Source organism: Callorhinus ursinus, unplaced genomic scaffold, assembly GCF_003265705.2.
Source record: "Callorhinus ursinus isolate GAN/ISIS: 27379988/994484 unplaced genomic scaffold, GSC_fseal_2.0 scaffold5, whole genome shotgun sequence".
NCBI lineage: Eukaryota > Metazoa > Chordata > Mammalia > Carnivora > Otariidae > Callorhinus > Callorhinus ursinus.
The window spans coordinates 60,912,629-60,938,890 of record NW_027397067.1 but is presented as its reverse complement, the minus strand read 5'-3'; the positions used below and the strand labels follow the sequence as shown (position 1 = coordinate 60,938,890).

The 26,262-nt window shown below is 38.7% G+C and overlaps 1 protein-coding gene across 1 annotated transcript; it reads right to left on the bottom strand.

Annotated features, from left to right (window-relative positions):
• SLC30A8 (solute carrier family 30 member 8) lies at nt 1–25,607 on the bottom strand. The gene is made up of 8 exons (XM_073892672.1): nt 25,553–25,607; nt 24,521–24,766; nt 15,556–15,702; nt 13,099–13,252; nt 9,058–9,208; nt 7,391–7,496; nt 3,277–3,411; nt 1–1,908 (listed from the first exon to the last, which is right to left on the bottom strand). Exons 1-8 carry the CDS (start codon nt 25,605–25,607, stop codon nt 1,763–1,765), a joined length of 1,140 nt encoding a protein of 379 aa, XP_073748773.1. The 3' UTR covers nt 1–1,762.
• Between the last annotated feature and the right edge of the window lie 655 nt (nt 25,608–26,262).

The window sequence follows — 26,262 nt, the reverse complement described above, 5'->3', positions numbered from 1 at the left end:
ATTTGACAGAGAGAGAGAGCAAGAGAGGGAACACAAGCAGGGGGTGGTGGGAGAGGGAGAAGCAGGCTTCCCACTGAGCAGAGAGTCCAATGGGGGGCTCGAGCCTAGAACCCTGGGATCATGACCTGAGCCAAAGGCAGACACTTAACAACTGAGCCACCCAGGCGCCCCTGGTTGAAGTTCTTTTAGACTCCAGCTATTCTTTAGTATATCTCTGGGTATGTTTAAAAAAAAAATACGGACGTTTAGATTCCAAACCAGACCCATTAACTCAAGATTTCCAGGATGTAGGCCTGTACATCTTTATTTTACTTTAAGCTACAATCAGTGCTAGAAGCATGGAATTATACAATCAGTGACTCTGAATGAGGGAATCTTGCCTTGCCAACTGCACTTGCTCATCTCTCCTCCCTGATGTCCTCCATGTTTTTTAACTCACCCCTCACTTAGTACCCTCCAGCCACAAGGGCCTTCCTCATTTCCTCCCATGCACCAAATTCTTTCTTCTTGGTTCTTCTAGAATGTACTTCCTCCTATAATTCATTTGGCTTTCACCTACTTATCTGTTCAGGTCTCAACTTGGATGCTGTTTCTTCAGAGAGGATCTCCACTGACTTCCCCCAATCTAAACCAGGCTCTCTTCTTTCATCACTTGCCACTATTTATAGTACATTCCTGGTGTTTATTGGTGGAATGCCTGTCTCCCCAACAAAAGGGAAGGAGCTCCCTGAACATAAAGACCATATTGACATAATTCACCAATGCTTAGTTCATAGCCTGCATTGACAAATTATTTTTGAATGAATAAATAAATGACATTGGGTAACTTACTAAACCTCTGTGAGCCTATGTCCTTATCTATACAATGATGGTATTAATTCCAACTTTCCAATGTTGACATTCAAATAGAATGACACATCTAAATAGCCTGGTACAATACCTGGACAATAGTTGGGACTCCATCAGTATTATTCAAGACCTGGGACTTCTTAATTCTTTGACTTAATTATTTTCCATGTGACCTGGGACAAGAACCCTGATGCTCTGTGCCTCCTTATTTTATTATTAGGTCACACTACATGAAAACACTCAAAAAGCAGCAATTTCATAATTTTTCATTTGTCTAGAGCTTTTATACAGACAAGTAAAATATCATTCAATAGTTTCAGCATATTAAAACATAATTTGTAAGCAAGAGAGAAAGAGGATATTTGTACCCCATTTGGTGGATAGTGATGTGGATAGGGAGCAAAAAGATAGTGCTCAAAATCATATTATAACATGGTGAGAGAGTCAAGTTATAGTGGCGTGATAGGTCTCCAGAATCTCTTTTAACCTGGCTTGGCTCTTCTTCTTTTGCTTCTCATATTTTGGGAGAATTCCTAGGCACCGACTCCAATAAGACTTTCCCGAGTTCAATTTTACCCACTCATCCTTAGGATACCTTATTGAAGGGAGATGAACTTTTTATTGCCTCTGGTTACAAACAGCTGTTACTTCAGCCCCAGTCAGGAACAGTCTATACACACATTCCTGTAATTGAACACAGCTACTCATGAGTTGATAACCCAATTGGCTGATGAATCTAAACGGATTTTCATCTTTGGCAGATGGAGCTAAATAAAGAAGGATAAAATGTGCATTGTACAGTATCACGAATTTCTCAAACTTCATCCTTTGGTTCTTTATTTCTTGTGTGCTGGAAATGGCAGAGCAGCATATAGTGGCCCATCAAATGCGAGAAGTCGATGTTGTGACTGAACTAGTCCCGGGGGTCTTCACAGAAAAAGCAGTCGGGGTCCTGGTCAGCTGGAGATTCCATCTGAATGGTGAGTGAGTGCAGAGTAAAGCTACTGCTGAGGACTTTAACAATCTCTCTCCGAACAACCTGGCTGTCACGGCTGGCTCCTGTTGAGAAAGAACCACGGTAAGATTGGCACTGATTGCACACACGTGGGCGACTGCTACATTTCCGGCTTCAAGTACTTTGTCTTTGACCTGATGGGAGGGGCGTAGGCGGGACACTCAGAAGGAGCCATGTTGGCTCTGACAGTCAGCTCCGTTCGCACGGACAAGGCGGGGAATTTCGAGTGTGGCAAAGTACCTCTCACTATGGGAACTCTTCCTGCCCACAGTTCTCTCTGGGGTCTGGCACAGTTAGAAGCTGAGCATGGAAGGGGAGATAAGGCCTGAAGAAAGCTAAGACACAGCTATTTATTTCTTATATGGCCCTTTCCACCAGTCCCCAGAGATCTCTGGTTTGCAGCCCTTGTATCTCATGAGCATTTATATCAAGGCTAGTGATAGGAACAGGGAAGTATTTAGAGCTCCCCACAGACTGTTCTTAGAACAGCAATCTCCCCGCCATCTTTTCTCTTGTCCCAAAAGGCATCAGGAGACTGTAAGTTTCCCTCCATAGTAACCTGATTGCTTACTAGATTCTTTCATCTGCAGTGAAATATTGGTGTAGCAGATGCTATAAATTACCTTTAGCCAGATCTAAGCCTCTCAGCAAAGATGAGGATGTCAAAGAAAGCATAGTCCTCAAATGCCTGTCACCGTTGTTGCTGTAGCCTGCCTCTCCGTGACTTCTTGAGTTATTTTTTAGCTGCCTGACATATCATTTCTCCTGAGCTGTCTTCCTGAGGTGGTGAGGGATCCTCTCCCCTTCCCTTCTCCACTGCCCATTTCCCCACCCCAAGCACACATAATGGACAAATCACCTTCTACTTGAGAAAGTAGTTTTTAGAATAAACCCAACATCCTAAGAATTATCGCACATGATTACAGAATTTCTAACCATCCAGTGAGGGAACCACCATTAAACCCTGCTAGCACGTCTTTTAGCTTGTTAGAACCTTAAAGATGGGACCTATGTCTCCTTCATCTTTTTATCTTCAGTGATACACAGAGCATATTAGACACAGGAAATATTCAACAAAGATTTATTGTTGAATTCATCCCATTATTTAATTGATTGGGTACCAACTCAAACGGGTGAGGTCTGATTTTCAGACCTTGAAGTCTGGGTTGCATATAAACCATCTAGTCTACCCGATACCTTCTGCAGTCTGCCTCAAAGGGTGCCTTCAGTATCATTGTTGCTACGATAACATTGACAAGAGGTGCTTTCAAAGGCCTTTGGTAAAAGGAAACACTCCACAGTTGTTTTGATAGGCAATGGACACTATAGGCAGCTCTACAAAAAGGAGAGAAATTATTGAGTTTACAGGACAAGGACTGAATTTTGGCAGAGTGTTTATAGAACGCACTGACCTGCAGCAACATGAGCCGAGAGAATCACTTGGTTCATTGCTAGAGACCAGATGTGCAAGCTGTGCACAGACACCACTCCATCCACCGCCAAGATGCGCTCTTTCACATCATTGTAATTCAGGTTCTTTGGCACACCTGACAAGAGGAAAGGGAGGGAGGCCGTTTTTATTTAACTAAATACAGCTCATCCACATGGCTAAAAGGGGCCACAAAATCTGCTCCAGAATATCAATGTGCCCTCCCCCTTTCTGGTTTCTGACTTCAGATGTTTACAATTCAGATTCACCTGACTCTTTCAAAGGGTTTAACATCAAAGACTGTTTGCAGATGTTATGCAATAACCAACAATAGTAATCATTCTCTATTTTCGGTGTGTGTTATTAAACCAATTGAGCTTTTTCTAATGATCTTTGCATACACTCTAGAAAGCAAAATGAAGAAACATGGGACTTGGTATCAAGTAATTCTGGGTTAGCACTCTGACCACAACTACCATGAATTTACCCAAATCTTGGAACTTCTCTGATCCTCAGCACATCTGTGGTTAAAATAGGGACAGGAAGAGCAATAGGTATACTAAGTTCTTTGAGGAGCAAATGGGAAAATATCTGCTCTTTATACACTTGAAATGCTATGTAAATAGTGGTTATCCAACAGGTCACTTACTGAACTGTGTTAATAGTTGCTACTAACATTAGAATGCCATCTTATTACTCGGTTTATAGAATTTTTATTGATTTAGGTGCATTAGCCAGGGTTTATTGGTCCAGGTCATATAATGTCAGAGTTTGACATCATCCTTGCTTCTAAAGGAATGGTGTAGGGGCACAGAAGAAGGTATGGACCCTGTCAGCCAATCAACAGTTCTTTTGGGCTGAAGGAACTGGGGTTTCTCTAGCCTGAAGAAGTGATAGCTCAGGTTAGAAGGATCACTTTTCTCAAACATTGCAAAGATTGTCATTTGGAAGATGAGAGAATATGAAAGTGTAAGGGTCCTTGCTTTGGCTAGAGAGAAGGCAAGCCAATGGTGGGTTAGAATTATAAAACACATCAATTTAATACCAGTTTTTTTTTTATCAACTCAACCAGCATAACACTGATAAAGCCACTTGATGCAATAAGTAAATCCCTGCCAACTAACGATGACCCAAAGAGTATGCTGTAGAAGAGATTTCTAAGGATGACCACATTTTAACTTCTACTTCAATCATATATACACAACATGAACACCTGCTGTGTTTGTTAAAAATAAATATGCCTTAGCTCCATTCCCGTCCTCCCGGAGAAAATTTCTATGGATGAGGCTCTGAAATCGACATGCTTTCAAAGTGGCTCTCCACCTTGAATGCACGTTAATATCATCAGAGGAGATTTTAGGAATCCTGATTGCCAGGTTACATCCAAGACCAATTAAATCAGATCCTCTGGGGATAAGATGAAGCATCACTATTTTTATAGCTCATTTGGTGACTAACACACAGCCAGGTTTGAGAACCATTGCATTAACATTTACAAACCACTGGGCAGCTCTAGTTCTCAAGCTTGGCTGCATGTTAAAAAAACATCAAAGCCAGCCCCCACCTAAATCAATTAAATCAGAATCTCTGGGTATGGGGCCTGGGCATAAGTATTTCAAAAAGCTTCCCAAAGGATTGTAATGAGCAGCTAGTCAAGAACAACTTACTTAGAGGAATAGGGAATCCTTAACCCTACTTTTCCAGGATTTAAGAACTTTGCTCATGGGGATTTCCTTCTTGGGGCTAATATTAAAATTCTCTACAGTTTTAGTTTAGTTTAATCCCACTTCATATTGTTTCATGGAGGTAACAAGGAGCTGGTTCATATTGTTTCATGGAGGTAACAAAAGCATGTTCTTTTACTCTGTGAGCTGCACAGGGCTCAGGGCACTAGAAACAAAAGAGTTCTTAGATTAGCCATAGAATGTCATGGTCGACATTGTTACATTGTAATGATAATAACACACCTTTACTGAGAAACTACCATATGTCAGGGTTTATGCTAAGTACTGTATTCATAGTGATTAGCTTACTTAATAGTTATAAGAACTTTAAGAGCTAATTATCAATGTCACAATTCCTATTTAACTGGGAGAGAGGAAATTGGGAGCCAGGAGAGGTTAAGAACCATTGCTAAGGCCAAATAAAGAAGGGGGACATCAGATTCTCAAGTCCATGCTCTGAGTGTGAAATGTTATACCAAGTCTTGGAACCCAAAATTGACTATTATGCCTAATGTGTCATCTCTGAGGAGTTTCATGTAACCCTCTGAAGACCTAGTGTCCTCATCTAGGACCCTCGAGATGAAATCACAAGCCCACTACCCCCTTCCCTCTTGCCTCACTTATCTCTTTATTTTTATGGAGAACACAAATCCACTGTTACTTATTTTACTCTATAGAATAATGTTGACAAGCAAGAGGATATGTTCCCAGTGGCCTTCAGTGCTCCATCATATACTAGAAAATTTTTTTCCTGAGAGCCTGCAGACATATCAAAGCATCCAGGAAAATACCCAAATTAGTGTTTAAAAAATAATTACCCAGGTTAATAAATATATGAAAAATCACTCAATATCTCTCATAATGAAGGAATTGCATATGGAATCAAAGACCTATAATATTTCACCTATCAGATTAGAAAAGCATCAACATCTTGATAATACTCAATGATGGTGAGGATGTGAGGAAATGGGCATTCTCACATGCTGTTGGTGGGAAAGAAATTGATATGGTATCTTTGGTAGAAATGGTAATATCTATCAAATTTTAAAATGCATATAACTTTTGAAACAGCAATACCACTTCTAGGAGTTATGCTACAGATATATAAGCACTAAAAATATATATGTACAGAATGGTAATTACACTGTTATTTCTAATATCCATCAATAAGCAAGTACATGCATACAGTGGAATACTTTGTACCATGGAAAGGAATAGGGTGTATCTCTGTATGTGCTAATATGGAAAGACCTCCAAGTGAAGAAAATAAAGTGCAGAACAAAATATGTATCAATGCATAATTCTGTTTGTATAAAAAAAAGATATATATACTCTATAGATACATATATATTTCAGGTACATATATGTGTAAATGCATGGATATTTTTGGACAGATATATTTCAACTTATTAGTAGGTGTTACCCTTAAAGAATGGGATTGAGATTTCAAAGGTGGAAAAGTGGGGAGACTTTTTATAACTTTATACCTTTCCATATTTTTAGAAAACTTCATTAAGTACAAGTACTCTAACAGTTATAGTGTCCAACAGGACAAAACCCTTAAACGTGTACTCAGCAGTGAATGCTAAGGAAGTGTGGGCTTTTGTCAAGGCACCTGCGCTCTGAGACTGTGTTGGCCTTATGTCAAAATGTGCTAGACAAAAAAGAAAAGGTCAAGCCAAGGTCTGGATAGTTTTGATCATCTGAATGCTTGATGTGATGCAACCCTCTAGTTCTGATTGAATTTTCTAGGTGCCACTCTCAGTGCCCTCATGTAGTAACCCTTTAAGTGCTATGAAAAGACTATTCCAGTTGTTCTCAAAGTATGGTCCCTGAACCAGCAGCATCAGCATCTTGTTAGAAATTCAAATTCTTGGGCCTCACTCCAGACTGACTGGTTCAGGAATATGGGGGTAGCCCCAGTAGATCCCAAGTGATTCTGATGCACTGAAGTTGGAGCAGGGCTGGCCTGGTCTAACAAGGGTTTTAGGCAAGCCCTTCATAGGAGTTATAATGCTGCCTGAGAGAGAGAGATCATTTAATTTTTCTTAGGTATTTTCCATATATTTAGGGAGGAATTTATGTTTTTGCAATATCTCCCTCAATATCTATCCTTAGTATTTGTACATATTGTTTTTATACTGTGTCATATTATTTTTTAATAGTTGCTGGAGGAAAAGAGAAGCCAGTTTTTTTTTTATTTGTTCCCATACGAATAAAAATCATAATATTTGTTTTCACAAAAATTCCTTACAAATCTGTATTTTCCTTAGAATGCAAATTAACGGTGAACATGTCTTGATGCCATTCCCTTCTGTGATTATAGGGAAGAGAAAACATTGATCCTGGAAATAATAATAAAATCACTCCTACCTTCCATGAGTAAGATGGAAAAGTCCTTTAAGATAGTGATGGTGCTGGCCAGAACCAGGATGGAAAAGACAAATGTGCAGATTGGGTCAGCCATTTTATAGTCTGGCTAGAAAATAAAGGGACTTCAGTTATCTGAATTCGGGCCCTCCATGCAAAAAGTCTAATAAAATAAGTAAATGTCCCTGCTTCTTTTTCACACTGTCACCCTTTCACCTCCCTGACACTTTACATCCAACTCAGAGCCAAGACTTCCTGAAGACTCAATCCTTCTTTTAAGCTTCGAACTATGTACAGGGGAAAATATCCTTGAGTGTTCTTTCCAAAGGCCTGATTTGACTTTTCTCAAATTAATAGAAGCACAGAGTATGTGATAAAAATATGCACAAGTTTATACAATATTAGATGGCTTTTCAGCCTTCCTCATGATGAGAAGAAAGGGTATCACCTGCCCAGAGGTTGCATATGACCAAGGTCCAGCTGGAGCTTGCTCTTGGCAGACTGGGGTTAGTTTCTTTCTTTCCCTCTTCAGGATGACACATATTCGAGGCAGCCATCTTTGATTAAGTCCTAAGAGTATGAGCTGAGGCCTCATTCTTGCACTGTCTCACCACCAGAGCCCTTAGCCTCAGGCTGGGGTACCTTGTCTTCTGCCCTTGATGAAGTTCTGTTCCACAGAAGAGTCCATGCCTCATTACCTCTGAGAAACTCTCAAACTTCACTAACCAGTACAAGTTTGAACAATTTTGCCTTAAACTTAAAGCTTTCAATGAATACTTGTTCAATTGAATTCAGATATGTCTTTGTAATTTTTATATATGTGTTTTCATTTTTTAGTAAAAATGATAAGGAATCCCCGCTAACTGGATGATCAAGGTGCAAATGAGAGCTAAATGCTCTTCTCCATTACCCCCCACCTATACCCCACCCCACTTCTGTTAGTTCTTGGTCTAACAGATCTGTAGTAAATGTTTGTTTAGGGTCAGAGGTTCATCTAGGATCCATCCAACTTCTTATTAACACCCTGATTTTGAGAGGAGAATTGTCTTTCCCCCATTGTGGGTGCTATTGGTGGGGCAGTCAATCAGGTGCTCTCCCTCCCCAGCCAAGCAGCAGGTAAAAGACCCAAACTGAGGCTGTTGGACTCTTTCCCAGAAGTATGACTCTCCAGCAGAATGACAAGAAATGGGGAAAAAAAATTGGTTGAATCACATTCATTTCTGCATTGGTGCCTGGGACAGAATGTGGATAAGTTTCTAAAACTAAGATACCCAATGTTGCCCTTATTTCTACCTTGATTTCTGTCCAAGAGTACATCTAGTAAATTTCAGCCAATAAATATATTTTTGCTTAAGTAAGCTAGGCATCTTTTCTGTTGCATACAACCCAAGAAACCTAAGGTATCCATGGTGTTTACCTTAACTCCATGACAAAAGGAACTACTTTCCAGAAAGACTGATAGCCCTACAGTTGAAGACAGAGCACTTAGGAATTTGGAAAGTCTAAGGTTTCAGGCTTTGAACATTTGTTTGCTTGTGTAAACCCTGCAAAGCAGTTGGTATGGGCAAATAGGCTGTCCACCCTCATTTAAGTTAATATTGACAGGTCAGCTTCTGTACTACCTAATCTATAAACTTACTATGACAATGAGTAAACTCAAACATTCTCACCTTAAAGTAGATAATAAGTGCACTGGTTAACACACTGATGCTCTGTAATAGATCTCCAAGGGCATGTACAAAAGCCGCTCTGACACTGGCATTAGCTTGCATGTCTTTGTGATTGTGGCTGGAGTGTCTTTGGTGCAGAATCACACTTAGCCTGAAAGAGAGAAGGGTGTTCTTGGCACATGAGATTAGCCCTTGAAAACATATGCAGCATAATGGAGAATTGGCAAGAGCGTATATTATGCAGGGGTCACAGAGAGTTGAAATATTAAGGCTGTAAAATGTCCTATTTTGGACTAATTTTGAAAACACATGTACCATAGAATTTTAAATTTGTATAGAAGGATAGACAACAAAAGTTCACCTCAGTTTTCTCTTCCATCTACCCAGTGCTACTCTGGTTCACATGAAAACTGGCAAGCATCACTCCCTAGATGAAACAATTTGACAATGAGGAGAGGAAATATCATTTATTGAGAATCTACTGAATGTTAGGCATTAAGCTAGGCTTAAAGCTGAGCTTTGGTGGGAGCTAAATTAAATGTACTGGTTTCAAATGCAAAAAGCGGCATAAGGGGTAAAACAAAATAAGAAAATGTCACCAAGGTCGGATTTTTAAAAATATTTTATTTTACTTAATTTTGTGCATTTCTATGAGAACTTAAAAATCTGGATAATTTCTTAGTGGCCAATGATGATAGTCATGTGTTTGTATATATGTAGCTATTAACAAGAAAGTAAAATATATTAATGTATTTTATATGTGTGTAAATATGTATGTAATTTAACATGCAAATGTATATAGAAATGTACGTATATAAACATATGTATATTTTATATGGTCCTAAGAATATGAGCTGTGGCCTCATTCTCTATATATAACATACAGCAAAATTTAACATCTCCTATCCAAGTCAAGGAGATAAGTATTAGGCACTATAAATTATGTACCTGATTTTATTTTGGAACAAAGGTTTTAAAAAAATGATTGTTTAGTACCACATATACCAGTCTATTTGCTGGTAAAGTATCTGTTAAATCTAAGGTCATCACCACAAAGTGGAATGACTGCTATCCAGCAAGATTTGATCATTACATAATGTACAGTTTTTAGATGGTTGCTGCTTGGGCAGAAATTCACCCTTAGTTAATAGTTACCACTTAAGTATCTTCAGACAGCCTGATATAGCTCACAGTTAAACATACTCTCTTTCTAGGTCTATTCATGTGTGCTTATCATATTGTCATTCATTCTTTTACTCATTTTATTAAAAAAAAAACTTACATAGGGGCTCTTGTGTGCCAAGCACTGTTAAATGCTTGGGGTATAAAGGTGAGTGAAAGAGACATGGTCCCTCCCCCAAGTAGCTTTAAGTATGATGGAGATGGTAGAGATTTTAAAAAGACCCAGATAAATAAAAATTCTAATTTTAGTAAGTCTACTGAGAACTGGGTACTCTGGGTAATACAACAAGGAAGTCTGATTTAGTTAGATAAAGAAATTGAGTTGGATTCAAAAGGTTATGGTAGAGTTAAATTACAGGCTGGAGGGGTGAGAATTGTTTTAGGCAGAGAAAACTTAGCATGCGACAGCCTTAAGGCTGTATTAGTAATCTTTGTCCTAGGATCCCTTTGCAACATCTATTAGAACCTCCTGTCCTGATTTTGGGTCTCCAAGGAATAGATTTATTCCCAAACTATCGTTCTGATATTTCTGATAACAGCATCTAGCAACACTTGAAACCTATAATCCTGGTTCTGGGAGAAAACATTATAGTCACTCAGTATCTTTATCCATAAATGACTACTTATTTGCACAGGGAAGTCACCACTTTTCAATTCCCTTGTCTTTGTAAGTATGAGAAACACCTGCAGCGTTGTCAAAGTTCAAAAGCAGTTGCAGTAAAAAGAAAATTTGGATGGTATCTATTTAGAAAGTCAAACTTGATCATCAAGTTTCTAGATTTATGGGGTAGTTAGCTAGGTGTATCCTTCATATTCATGTAGCATCGACACAACCTATGTGACATATGACTCTCATGAAATTATTAATATTTTCATTTTCCCTGCTGTCTTGTGGACATATTGTTCTCCTTATGCAAAGGCAATGTTATTGACCCCCAGTCAGCAGTACATGTGCTCTGCCTTATTTGTCTCCTTGTGGTGATAGATTTGCATTGATCTCCACACACTTTTTCTCCTGGTTCCAATATGAAACACATTTTCAAGTTAGCTGGATAGAAATAGGAATCTACTCAGTAATGGCAGTCAAAATACCACTCTTCTAATTGTTTAGCTCAGAGACTTCAAGATATGATTTGCACACTAAGAGGTAAGGAACTGAGGCAGGCATAAGGTAAGGAGATTAGAGTGACCTGAGGAGCTTTTTCAAAATGTACACATTCAGAATTTCCTCTAATACCAGGGATTCCATTGTGCCCTCTCTTAAAAGACACTCTTTAAAATTCGATTCTTGGGGCACCTGGGTGGTTCAGTCGTTGGGCGTCTGCCTTTGGCTCAGGTCATGATCCCAGGGTCCTGGGATCAAGCCCCGCATCGGGCTCCCTGCTCCGCGGGAAGCCTGCTTCTCCCTCTCCCGCTCCCCCTGCTTGTGTTTCCTCTCCCGCTGTGTCTCTGTCAAAAAATGAAATCTTAAAAAATAAATAAATAAAAATTAATTAATTAATTAAATTCGATTCTTCTATCACTATCTTCTTCACTTTCATGTATAAGCTCACCTCATAGCATGTATCATGTCACATTGCAAGATAGACGATGCATAGTATGTCTGAGTCTTTTTTTTTTTTTGCTGCTATAACAAGTTACCACAAAGCTTTTGTGGTTTAGAACAACATAAATTTATTATCTTATAGTTCTGGAGGTCAGAAGTCTAAAATGGGTGTGCAGTACTACATTCGTTATGGAGAGTCTAGGAGAGAATTCATTGTCTTACCTCTTCCAGCTTCAGGAGGTCACGTACATTCCTTGGCGCCAGGATCCTTTCTCTATCTTCAAAGCCAGCAATACAGCATCTTCCCTTCACTCTGACCTCAAGTGTCCCTCTTACAAGAATCTTTCTGGTTACATTGGGCCTGTCTGGATAACCCAGGATAATCTCCCCATCTCAAAATCCCATCCTTAACTTAATCACATTTGCAAAGTTCCTTTTGCTATATAGGTAAGTTAACATACTTAGAAGTTCCAAGGATTAGAATGTGGAACTCTTTGAGGGACCATTATTCTGTCTACCATAGATGATTAATAGGTAGGTAGGTAGGTAGGTAGATAGATAATACAGTTTTAAGTGGGGTTGCCCGGAATCAAGCTATCAAATGGGAAGGAGCCAAACAACCAAAAAGATCAAAGGCCTGGCCTCAAAACCCCCTTGTCACAATCAGCTCATTTGGGTAAGAGAAGAGCAATATGGCAATGATCACGTGTCCAGTAAGACATCACATGTCTCATAAGAATGAATTAAGACTGCCTGGACAAGGGAATGGACCAACAGGTGGAATACTAAAGAGAGAGTTTAGGAGAGAGTTTAGCTAATGCAGCTTAAGAAGGAATTTTCATGCAGTCACAATGATGCAAAGATAAAATAGGCTGCTTTGGGGAGAAATAAATTCCCTGTTACTAGTTCTGTTAAAATATATGACACTAATGACTATTTTATAGGGATGTTGCAAAAAAGAATTCAAAAGTAGGAAGGGAACTGAAGTAAATAAAATTTAAGATCCTTTCCAACCCAGCCTTCCGGGAACCCATAATGTGTTCATGTAACAAAAACGAAGTAGGAATAAGTCATATCCCATATGGAACCATCAGTATGCATGAGAGAGCAGACTGGCTAGGAGCTTGATTCTGAGCCTAGTGGATCTAGATTCGGATCCTGGCTCTGCATTACCTCATTGGCAATTTATTCACTTTACCATCTTCACAAGTAGAGAAATTAAACAAAAACAAACAGCATCAACAAAAACCCCACAAGCTGCATCCACATAGGGTTAAAGACAAGCTTTACGGGCAGTGTGTGGGGTGACTTACATAATGTTGGCTGCCACAGCACAGCCTGAAACAATGATCATCACAGTCGCCTGGATCTGGTAATCAGGGTAGAGCAGGCGTTCACATGCCAGGTACACCAACACCCCAGTCACCACCCAGACGCACAAGATGGACAGCAGGGCACCAAGGATCTCTAGGGATTCAAGCACACAGACACCCATACACAAAGAATTTGTGAATCACCTTAACCTCCCGAGAGTCATAAGACATTAATGTTCCTTGATGTACCCCCCCTCCCCTCAAAGAGGCTTTAAACTAGTTCACTCAGTGATTCACACAGCAAAAGTGTGGATGGGTTTTAGCACTAAGATGAGACACTTTAATGTTGCATTCATAAAACACCAGCATCTGAGTTCATTATGGTCCATATTACTAAGTAATTTCTAGCAAATTTTTAAAGCATATTAATTGCTCTCTGCCATTGCTGTTTTCCTCAGGGATTTTAATTTAAACAGGTGCTAAAATGATTGAAACTTATTAAGAGATGAAATAATGAGACACAAAGAGTAAAATGTGTTTAGAAATTCTTAATTTTGTCATTAAACATTTACAATTTGCCAGTGCTGGTACCTTGTGTGGAATAAAATAGTAACAAGGGAAGGCTTCAGAGGGTACTTGATGAAGATGAGTTTCACTTGCCAGCCCAATGTATTATAAACACAGAGGCAAGCTCAGAGTTATATCAACACTCTGACAGCATTTTAAGAGCAACTATATGGAAAATAAGTATGAGTGGAGACATTTACATTAATATTTAAAGATAAGATAGTGTTCAGTCTGCAGGCCGAGTAAAGCACCTTTGCTCACTTAGGAGGTCCTTAACACCTCACCCTGATCTTTAACTTAACCTTGTAGGTAGGTACTAAAAGCCTAGGAGGGTCTAGAAATCTGGGACTCAGTGGCCAGGCACATTCGGTACTTTTGGCCTTCCCTCTTTTAAAGCAGAACAATGTAACATATGGTTTTCCTAGTGTGGGGCTATTGTTTCCCAGACTTTGGTCATTTACACACAGCCTTCATGATTGTAACCACATCTGCATGCCACCTGTCTCATTAGCCACTTAATATTTTTTTAATAAATTTATTTTGTATAACTTAGCTTCTTCCTAAACAAAGCCATCCATGAAATTACATGTGTAACAAGCTAGTTCATTTTCACCTCTATGTCTCTAACAGGGCTGCCTCATATGGTAACCATCATCACATGTGACAGTTTCCATTTAAATTAAGTAAAATTAAAAATCCAGTTCTTCAGTAGCAGTAGCCACATTTAAAGTGCTCTATTAGGGCACCTGCGTGGTTCAGTCAGTTGAGCTTCCGACTCTTGATCTCAGCTCAGGTCCTGATCTCAGGGTCGTGAGTTCAAGCCCCGCGCTGGGCTCCATGCTGGAGCCCAGCTTGGAGCCAACTTAAAAAAATTAATAAATAAAAAAATTAAAAAGAAAATAAAGTGCTCTATGGCCACATTATACTCTATATTATGGAACATTTCCCTTGAAGCAGAGAGTTCTAGTGAATAGCACTGGTCTTCTAGAGCATCAGTGCTCGTGGGCTTCCATCACCAGGATGAGAAAATACAAGCAGTATTCTAAGTTCTCTCTGTGTTTACAAAACTGCTTTGATATATAGTATCAGAAAGGGGAAAGTACATGTAAAAATATATACAGAAAAATGACAGGTGCTCAGCCAAAGATACATGTTTTCAGGCGTAGCACTGTTCAGGGACTGAAAAGCATCTTCAGATCACATTGTGACAAATTCTTTTTGTTGATGTTTATTGCCTCACCTCTCACTCTCCCTCTCCTTCTCTCTGAATGTTAAAGAAAAGGCAATTCAAAACACTTGTGATGATAAATTGTTTGGTGTGAAATTAGAACTTCCTACCAGTCTAAGCTTGAAAAACCACAGCCCAAATTGTCAGTATATAAGTTGTGGTCTGTATCTAGAGGCAGCTTTCAATGAAGGCTGACTGTGTCAGCGTGCTGGCCACCCTTGCTCTGCCCTAAATTCTCCTTCCCATTCCATTCTCGACTCACCTGTGAGAAACTCTTTAATCTCTCCAGCTGTCCTGGGCTCTCTGCACCTTAGTTTGCAAAATGGTAGAAGCTTTATCCCATCCTCCCTCCCAGATGCAGAGTAGCTTAATGAATGGTCTCATGGCTATTACTGTACACTTGAGACCCTTGGGCTGGGGCGGTTGCTAAAGCAATACAGATGTTCTTGTTGTCCTATTGCAGTAGAGGTAGAGCAATTAATCTGGCTTTTTGCCAAATCAGCATTGAGAACACGTGTTCCCATGCATACATCCTTTATATTCTGTGCACCGATGTGCCTCTAAAGGATTTTCAAACAAGGCTTTGCTTTGTTTCTTCTGTTTTTATCCTTGGTCTGACTGCACAGCTACTTTGCCATTAATGCTCAGTGGGTGAACTGTACCTGCCCGGTGCCATCCAAATGTCAGCTGCTTCGAAGGGGGCTTCGATGACAACCACAAGGAAAAGAGACTGAGCAGGAAACTGGTCAGGTCAATTAAGAGATGGGCAGCGTCTGTGATGACAGCAAGACTCCCAGCAATGTGCCCACCTAGGGGATGCAGAACATTACGTGGGATTAGGGCCCCAGGATGCAACTAGTTTCACATGCATACTAACCACAATTGGTGAAAGATGCCACAGACTCACAAAACTTTATAAGAAAAGGTCTTAACATGGATTCAGTCTACCTCTTCTTCCCAATTTGACAAGAAACTGACACCCAGATAGTGTGTAGGATGTGAACACATAGAAATGGATTTCAGGGGAGCGGCCATTCCTCAAAGAGCAAAGGGGCAGAGACTGGAAAGTGTGGGACACATCTAGAGAACATCACAGTTAGATGGGGACATTAGATTTCACAAAGAATATGAAAAGATGAGGCTGGAGAGGTGTGGGCTAGATTTGAAGAGTCTTGCACTTAAGGCTGAGGACCTGGACTTCTGTCTGTAACCTAGGGGTTGCGCTCTGGCACACAACTGTGTCTGCATTTGACTTGTGATTTTACCATCGTTTTCACCACTGCCTTCTGCTCTACTAAGTTGTATTATCCATCTGAGTTCAAGATCCCTATTATGAATAGTGGGGAGCCATAAAGGAAAGGGCTGGGGTCATTGACTATAATGACAACCCAATAGAGTATAGGAAGACAATGAATCATTGTCTAATGAAGTACTGTATGGTGATGAACATAACATAATACAAAAATTAAAAATTTAAAAATTTAAAAAAAAAAGCATAGGAAGAGAACCCAAGCCATGGCAGTCCTGCCTTGCCTTTCTTTCTATTTGGTTTGCCTTCTCTACCTCCTTCTAGTTCCCCTTAGAGAAAAGACCTCCAGCCTCCAAAATAGAAGTCAGAAGAAACTTCTTTCTCTTCCTTCCCAAACAGGGCTCCTTGTTGGGGTTCAATCTGGATTCCTCTTACTACTTCTTCCCCCCAAAAAAGAGCTATTGCTGACCCATTGTCCTCCCGGCAGCTGTTTATTGCCTGTGAGGCAACAGGGACTATCAGTCGCCAGCCCCTCCATCATCAGACTCACCTTGTCTCAACTAATGATTTTTTAAAATTACATATATGGTGCATAATTGCAATAATCCCCACAGACCACTGGCTCTAGCTGTAGTTAATAACTGGTTTGTCAAAGTTTAATGGTCTGAAACAAAGTAGTCTTCAAGCTTGTTACTGAGCTGTCAGTGCAAAAAATCAGAATGATTCATTAGCCAAAAAGCAACATTTTGCTAACAAATCAGCTTTTCTTCCAATTATCCTCTAATGTTGCTCTATCTGACAAACTTGGGTTTGATAATAAAGCTGTGTTAATAATGCATTATTTCTTACACGAAGAATGGCGACATGCAGATTAGCAGCCATCTACCATCTCAGCAAAGAATGATGGTGACAGTTCCATGTGCTGGGCTCAAATTGTAGCCTAAGTCAAGGAAATGGAGTCCTGTAGGGGTTCTTCAACAGGCTCAGCTGAATCAGGAGGCAACTGAGTGAGAAAAAGAACTTGCTTTGGAAGAAGCACATTTATATGGAGGCCCGGGAAGGGAGAACCAGTTTGCAACCATCCTTGCTACTTATAAGAATAGCCCAGAAAACTGTGAGCAATCATGCTGAATCCTATGGAGAAAACTGTGTGCAAGAGGTAGTTTCTGACTGAACTTGCGTTTGCTTCTGAAAGCATGGGGTATTATTGACCATGAACGCAGCCATCCAGCCCGTATTTATTGAGCTCTTGCTGTGTGCAGTACAGGGATGGGGTATACAAAGATAAAAACAGAGTTAAACACATCACAGTCTCTGTCTTCAGTGATCTCCTTGTCCAGCATTCACGTACTGAAGACATGTGCGGTGGCTAGAGGCTCAGACAACCACTCTCCTTGGGAGCATTGAGGAAGTTTTCACAGAGGGAGGGGTAAGACTGAGCTAGAGGGGAAGGGTTTTTCAGGAAGAGTCAAGAGCAGGAACAAAAACAGAGAGAAATGAAGGAAGATGGTGCCATTGTGGAAAAGCAAGAGGAGTGGAGCATTGAAGGACTAACCAGAAATAAGAGTGGAGACGTGGGTTGGGGACCCACTTGTGGGAAACTATGTCAGGCTAAAGAATTTGAATGTTATCCTTTGGGATAGGGGAACCTACTATGATTTTGAGGCGAGGTTGTGACATACTCAAATCTGTATTGAAGAGAGAAATCTTTGCCGGCAATGTGGAGGCTGACCTGGAGCGAGGAGAAACTGGAGGTTAAGGCGCAACAGTAAGAGCCAAGGAAATATGAGGAAGGCATGAAGGAAGGCAGGAGCACTCATTTATGGATTACTGACAAGAAGGAGAAAGCAGTGTACTGATAACAAGATAGGAGAGGCACTAAGGACTAAATTCTGGAAATGCACTCTTCTTAGGGCTTGTGGGGTAAGAGGACATCGGCAGAGCCATTGGACCTGCATTTCTTACTCACCTCAGGTGCGGAAGTGGATGTTAAGTACACATGACATGCTCTGTGGAGAACAGAGACATACCGACTGGAATGAAAGAAGCAAATATCTCTCCGACAACATTGGCCTGTGTCCCATTACTGGATGACACCACTCTCTGCTATTAATTCATATTTTTAAAAATCCTTTAACTATCTTATGAATAGCATTATTATGCTATATAATACTATATAATAGTATATTAATAATAATAATATACCATAATAGCATACTATAAAAACGAAATTATACTATCAAAGACTCAATGCATGGAGTTATTATTTAACAAGTATTTAAAACACATCACAGTTTGCATAGGTGTGTTTGGACACTTCTCTAGGAGAAGTTCTGTACTCTGAGGTACTTACTATCTTCCCCACACCGCTCCCAGCCCTGTTTTCCTGTCTAGTAACCTCCTGCGTCCTCTGTCTGTGCTTCACACTTTAAATAGTTCTCCTTCAGGATGTCTCCATAGCCTTCTTTAATTCCTTCCACCAGTCTGCTCTGTGGCCAATTCTCTTTCAAAACACAGCCCTTTGACCTGGTTCTCCCCTGTTCTAAATGTCATTTATTCCGCAAGGCCTCCAGAATTAATCCAGATTCTCCAGTCAAGCCTCATGGTCTTTCTTGAATCCCAGCTACCATTCTAGTTCTCTTCTGCACTTGTCATGTTTTATCTTACATCACTGACTTTGGTAGATCTTTCACAGGTCCAGCTGTAAGTCATAAATGCCTAACTCACACTGGCTTCAACAACAGCAACAAAATGATAATTTATTGGCCCAAACAACTGAGAACAAATCAGGGTGGGATTGGATCAAGTGCAGCCTAATCCTAAGGTTCAAAAAACGTTTGGGGGGCTCTGCTCTGTCTCTAACTATTGCTATTTATTGTCTTACTGAAGACAGACTACCTCACCCTTAGCAAGAAGGGTTGGACTTGGGAAGCTCCAGGTTTATATCATTTCAGCAGAGTATTTGTGGAGGATATCAAGCTTTTCTCCTCCCGCACCCCGAGCCTCTCTATGAAAAAGACCCAGAGACTGAATAATCTTGCTTGGCATCTCATGCCCAGCCTTGCCTCTGAGCATGAGTTTCTTGGTCCAGGAGGACCAGAACTGCAGCCAGCACAGAGTAGGAGGAAGCTTCTGGAACGCAGCAATCCTTGACCACTACAAATAGTGGCCACCAAATGCAGCTACACATCAAGAATCACTTGAATTTCTTTCTAAGAATACAGATTTCTTGTCCTATTGCTCACCCACCCACTTAAAATCTTCCCAAGCAAGGCTGTTATTTTGTACCTCCTGGACCACAGTAGTTATCAGGTGCTGCTCATCAGGGCCCTCCCCCTGGAAGGCCTTTTTCATCTCCCTCTTAGCCACCTTTTGATTCCTACACAAACTTTAAGGCCTGTCTCAAATCCCATACGCTGTATGAGGACCTCCTGGATTCCCAAAAGTGACCTGAGAATAAGAATCGCTTTCTCTGACCTGGTCAAGAATGGCTTTAGGTGAGGTCTGGTTGGGGTCTTGAATGATGATCAGGGTTTTGATGAGTGCAGGGAATGAGGAGAGGCATTTTCCATTCAAATAAAAAGACATAAGCAAAAGCTACAGAGACTTTAAGATACAATGGTTATTTTGCACAGGATGGATAAATAGCTGAAACAGAAGAATCATGTTGTGACATAGTAAAAGAAAGAGATTGATAGTCAGTTTGGCAGCCAGATGGTGGAATGACTTGAACGTCAAATTTTCCAGAATGCCAGAGAGTTCGAGTACGTTGATCTCTTTTCACTTGGGGTAGCCCAGTGAGCCCAAGCACAGAGGGAGCCCCTGAACCACCCTCTCCCTGCTACAGCATGCTCGTGGGTCTATCCCAGTACTCAGTAAAGTGTCCTGTGCTTGCCATGATGGGGGAAACATTGTGAAGCACTGAACTAGGCAAAGAGGAACCATTGAAGAATTCTGAAGATGGATTTAACATGATGAAAGCAATATTTTGGGGAAATCAGTTCAAAATCAATGCAGCTCAAATTCAAAATGAGTGTCAGTATCCATTTAATTCCTGTACTGACAACATCACTTTCTTCTGGCTCTAAACTGAAGCCAGATTAGAATTTATAGACTAATCAATGATTAAGAATGAGAGAGAAGAGGGAGATTGATTGGCTCACTCCAAGTGAATAGTTTTTCATCCCCCCTCCCCTAAAAATATAAGTTATTTTGTAGCAACATGACAGGGCATAGGAAAGGTACAGGGAGAAAAGTGAGTTTTATGAATGGGAGACCATCTCATTTCAGACTGTTGATTAGACATCAGCTGGGGAGAAGATGCCCTCTGTTCTCAGCATCTACATGGATTCTGGGGAAAGCCGAGGAAGAAAGTAGTAGAGAAAACAAGCCAGTTTATACGTCTTGCTGAGCTGTGTTTACGTGCAGTGCTGCTAGGACTTTATCTGGAGAGCTATGAATTTCCAGAACATCACCTTTTTAAGCCACATTTTGAATAGGTTCTGTTTTTTAAATTTTCCATTTTATCCATCTCTTACATGAGCAATAGAATACTGTCCACGATCTTATGAATTTAACTAATAGAAAGACATATACTTCTGGCGTAAATGTCAGTGGATTTTCAAACTGGAACTACTCAAAGTAAATTCCTTGCAACTTCATCAAACCATTAAGTCGGTTCCTTCAAAAGACTTACCCTGGGATGGTATCAATTATTTGTATAATCTTTGACTGGAAAATTATTTGTCAACCCTGGGTTTTTCTTGGACTGGATGAGTCTAAGTTCTTTTCCAGTTTTCAAAAGGTATAAAAGTCTAAGTGTGGATATATAGGCTATAAGACTCCAGAGGTTTAAGAAACCAATTAATTCCGATTGCTAGCTTTGATAGTGCAAAACCAAACCAAGCCAAAACAAAACAAAGGAAAAAACCCCAAAAAACAAAACAAAGACAAAAACATAGCAGGTTCTGTTTTCTTCCAGAAAACAGATTATTATTAATTTAGTCCACCTTTTGGGTAACAAAAAATGAAGCCAAAATATTGGTAAGAGTGTAATAGGTAATTGTGGTAATGGAGTAATAGTAGCTTATGATACTGTATGCCAGGTAGTTCCTAGTGTTCTTTTTTTTTTTTATTTTTGGGGGTAGAAATAATAAATAAGATACATTGCATATCAAAACTTTTAGACTAAGTTCATAGTTAAACATAATTTTATTGTTAATAAAAAGAAAGGATAAAAATAACCAGAGAAGGATATAACTCAAGATATTAAAATATGCAATAAGATTACAACCCTGAAGAAAGATGGAGGAAGCAACAAATATTTTTAAAGCTAAAACTGTGAATTAAAAACAGAGGAAAAATTTAGATAATAATATATTCAATATGTATATATATACACACTAGACACCTACCAAGTTAAATCAAGGAAAAGAAAATATATAAACAATATTAAAATGAGAAAGTAGCTAGAATAAAGAGAATATTAATATGAAACTGTCATGTACCAATGTATGAAAATAAATTGGAAAATTTCAATGAGATGGCTGACTTTGGAAAAACATAAATGACCAAAATTTACTAGAGAAGTAGAAATTTTGAGTACATCAAAAAATGAGGAAGAAGCTAATAAAAATATTTTTAAAATTGTTTCCAAGAATGTCTCCAAAGCTAGACAATTTGCCAGGGATTTCTTTTTAAAAAAGGAAGATATAATTACAGAGTTACATGAATCGTTTCCATTTTTTTAATTAAAAAAGAGGTATCATTAAGACTAAACTTTTCATTTTAATATGTATAACTCTAATTCAAAAACTTAGGAAAATAGCTCCAAACAGAAACTATCAAGTTCAATTATCAATAAAGATAAAAAATCCTAATGAAAATATGAGTGACCCAGATTGAGCAGTGCACTGAAAGAATGGTCCACCACAGTGAATTTGAGAGGCACAGCTTAGGAACATGAGCCCCTGAATTCAGACTGCCTGCCCACTTACAAGTACACAAATAGAGTACTTTTTGCATTTCAGGTTCCTCATCTATATAGTGCAACTAATTATAAGAAGACCTACCTCTCAGGAATTTGGACAGGATTAAGTAAGGTAACATAATGACAAGCACTCATCACAGTTCCTGGCACATAATAAGCATTAAGTAGATATCAGTTATTATTATCATAATGCCAGAAATGCAAAGATTGTATTATATTTGGAAATCTCTGAATATGAAACACATCAACAATGTGTCAAAAAAATTTTAATGGAGTATGTTTAAAGGAAAATATACTTGATAAAAATCAACAAGTATCCTTAATTATTTGTTAATCATTTAAGAACTAGGGAAAAGACCCACTTCATTCATAGAATGAAAATACTTAACCTCTCAGGAAACATTTCACTTAACAGTTAAAGAGTCGAACAGAAGACTTGATTTAGCATAAAGTATTATTTAACATGATAAAAATATGAAACATACAGAAGAGATACAATTACTGAAAAAGAAGAGAAATATGTTTTTTTGCACAAGAGAGTGTTATCTCCTAGGAGGGGGGAGGATGGATGAGAGAGGAACAAAGAAAATGGATTGAGATACATTTAGAAAGAAAATAATGCAAATACACTGATCAGTATAAAATGAATATGCAAAATGGAAAACATTCCAGAATACCAAAAGTAACCACCTAGAAAAGAGGACGTGCAAAAAGGAAGACCCCACTCACCTCTGGAAAGAATAAACCAAACACATCTAAATAACCCTGGCAAGAAATAGTCTGCCCCTGTATTAAAACAAATAACTAAAATCACAAAACAAATGAGAGATGTAGAGTATTTGGATAAATGGAGAAACATACCATATTCCTAGAGGAGAAAACAGTATTTTAAAAAGATTTGTGTTTCCAAATTAACTTACATACCAGTAAAATCATAATCTGATTTTGGAGAGAACGGAACACAATGGTTCTCATGTATTAGAATAATAAACAGAAATAAATGCATTTTTCCTTTTTTCTGTTAAACAAGGAATAATGAGGAAAGAACAACAGATATTGTAACATATAAATCTATGTTAATTAAATATGTTACTAGTAACAGAGAAGAACAATACAGATCAGTGCAACACCTTAGAACCAAACCCTTATTCTTTTATAAAATATTGATAAATGATTAAAGAAACATCAAAAATCAATGGAAGGAATAATTAATTATTCCAGAAATAATGCTGAAAACTGTTAGTTATTTAGAAAAAGAATTTTTAGCCCTTAGAGCATATCTAATCCCACCCTGATTTAAAATTAAATGCAAAAAATTGAACAACAAAATGATATTTATCTTCTCAGTAGATAGGGACCAAAGCACTAAAATAGTGAAAGAGCAATAAAAGAAGTTAGCTCAAAATGGAATGTTTGGTACAATTACATATATAAAATTTAAAACTTTTCTACATCAAACCAAAAATTAAAAAGTAAACAATAAACTAAGTACTTATAACAAATATAAAAAGTTCAATATCCTAACTATATAAAGAGCTCCCAGAGATCAATATAGAACATTATAAATTATCTAAAAAACAAATGAGCAGGAGACATTAAGAGGCAAGCAGGAAATGCATCAACAAAGGGAAATATAGATTACTAATAAGCATGCAAAAATATTCTAACAGTAACAAAAAAATGAATAATAAAATAAAGCATATTAACCTATACATTAACAAAGATTTTTAAAAGATTAAAATAAGTTCTGGTAAAGATTTGGAGAATTATTCTTACATACAGCAGGCAGACATATGAATTGTTTTAAGCTTTCTGGATAGCAGTTTGGCAATGTGCATCAAGAAGTAATAAAAATATTTATGTCCTTCAATCAATTTTCCCACTGTTAGGAATCTCTTTCAAGGGATTAACCAGAGAGGCAGGGAGACTTTTATTCATGAGTTTTCACTGCAGCATTGTCCATAGCAGGAAAAAAAACAACTCCCTAAATTTCTAACAATAGGGAGATGGTTATGTAAATCACAGTGGAGCATATTATAGAATATTATTCAGGCATAAAAATGTTTTTGAAGAGTATTTGATGGCATGGTCAAAAGCATTCAGTATGCTCCCAGTTATGTTAAAAAAAACTGAGTTATGAATAGAAAAATATATTGTACAAAAATACTCCACAACGTTATTAGAGGTTATTACTCAAATGTGCGATGGTGATGAATTTTATTTTGTTTCCTAATATTTTCCACCTTATCTATAATGAGCATATTGTTACTCAGTACTTACAAAAAATATGAAATCTTTCTTTCAAAGGAGAACGTCTATAACCCTCCTTCAGTGATGTGGGGTTTTGTTTGCTTGTTTAATCAGAGAAGTCTCTTTAAGTAATACTCACCCACAACCTCTGCAATCATGAAAACGAAGCATATTCCTGAAGCAGCACAGAGTTTCCACTTGGCATAGACTTGCTCGTTTGCTCTGTTCTCTGTGGCCTTGGAGTTGTTGTGGCAGTGATAGATGGCTCCTGACTCCAGCTCCTCTGGCTTCTCTCCAGGACACTGATCTTTATTCAAGGATTTCTGCTGGAGTTCCACACTGGATGAGTTTGATAGAAGCAAGAAGTGAACATGGTTGCAAATACCTCACTGACAGCCCTGCCCATTCTCAGAACTGATATTAGGACATCTGCTAACTAGCTGGGAAGTTGCTGTTCACAGCTCCTTCCACAAGAAATATCAAGTGTAAGGAACAAGTAAGAAATTTCCTTCTGAATTCTCAACTACTAAAGGTTTTGCTTTTATTCTGTCAAAGTCTTATTCAGTCTCTACCAGCAGTGATTAAGAGATGTCAAAGGAACAGGAGAAGGGAAGCAGATACACTTTGATGCATTTCCTTCCAAATTACTGCACTTTGAAAAGATTTTGGACCCTGTGTTACAAATTTAAAGGGGGGGAGGCAGGGCAATGTTGGATATGTGCGTAGGAGTCAGCTTGATGATTCAAATACTCAATATTAAATGCCAAAACTCTTCCTTTCTTCTCCACAGCAACACTGTTAATAGATCATAGCACTTTCTCCTGCTGAGTCCATGTGGACTCTCAGAAACCTTAACACAGCTTTGCAGACAATCTGTCTCAATCTATCAAAGCTGTATTGGGAGTCAAACTTACTTACACTTCCTGAAGCAGGCAGTACCTATCAGTTCCTCTCAAATATAGAGCATTATTTAGAGCCATGTATACGGCTCTAGAATTTCATAGATAAAAAGATTGTAGATAACAGTCAGTCCAATGCCATAGTTTCTTAGCGGAAGTAATCAAGGTTCAGAGAGGTTAAGTAATTGCCTGAGGCCAAATAACCAGGAAACAGTGGAACTGGGATTCTAAACCTAGTGTTTTTTCCACTGGGCTCCACCCCACCTCCCTACCTAAACTTCGGTACACCTGAAACCAATCTCTACTGATGCCAATATCAATGTCCATGGATCTTGAGCTGATCAGACTTTCATTTTTTAAATAAACTTATTAGAAGACATTAATAAGATTCTTAGAATTAGGAACTTAGCATTCATGACTTTGAAGGGTATAAGAAGAAAAATAAATTCACCTCCAATGAAGAGCTAGTTCATTTGTCTCATCCCCATCTGGAATTAAAGGTCTGAAGGTTTTGGTTTAGATGATGGTAATTATTATGACCCTACTTATCATTATATTTGGGTTTTTCCTGAATAAACTAAAGTATATGTTCATTAAAAAAATCTAGAATTACAGAAAAGCACAAAGAAAAGGGAAAAATCACTGATAAACTTACCTCCAAAAGACAGCTGTTACTGATATTTTGTCATTTAGCTTTGTAATATATAAACACACTTTCTTTACATAATCAGAGTCCATAATTAATTAGGGTGTTTTTGGTTACAAGTACTGAAAACAAAGCTCATGCTATTAAATGGGAATTATTGGTTCTGCAACTGAAAGCATCTAGATGTATCAGGCTTTAACCTGATTTAGGAAGACACCAGAGGCATCGCTCTGCATTCTCAAGTACATTTTAACCGCATGCTGGTTTTCCTCATGGTAGTGGAATGGTTGCCCAAGGTAATCACAGTTGTGCACCTGCCTTTTCTTATACAGGCAG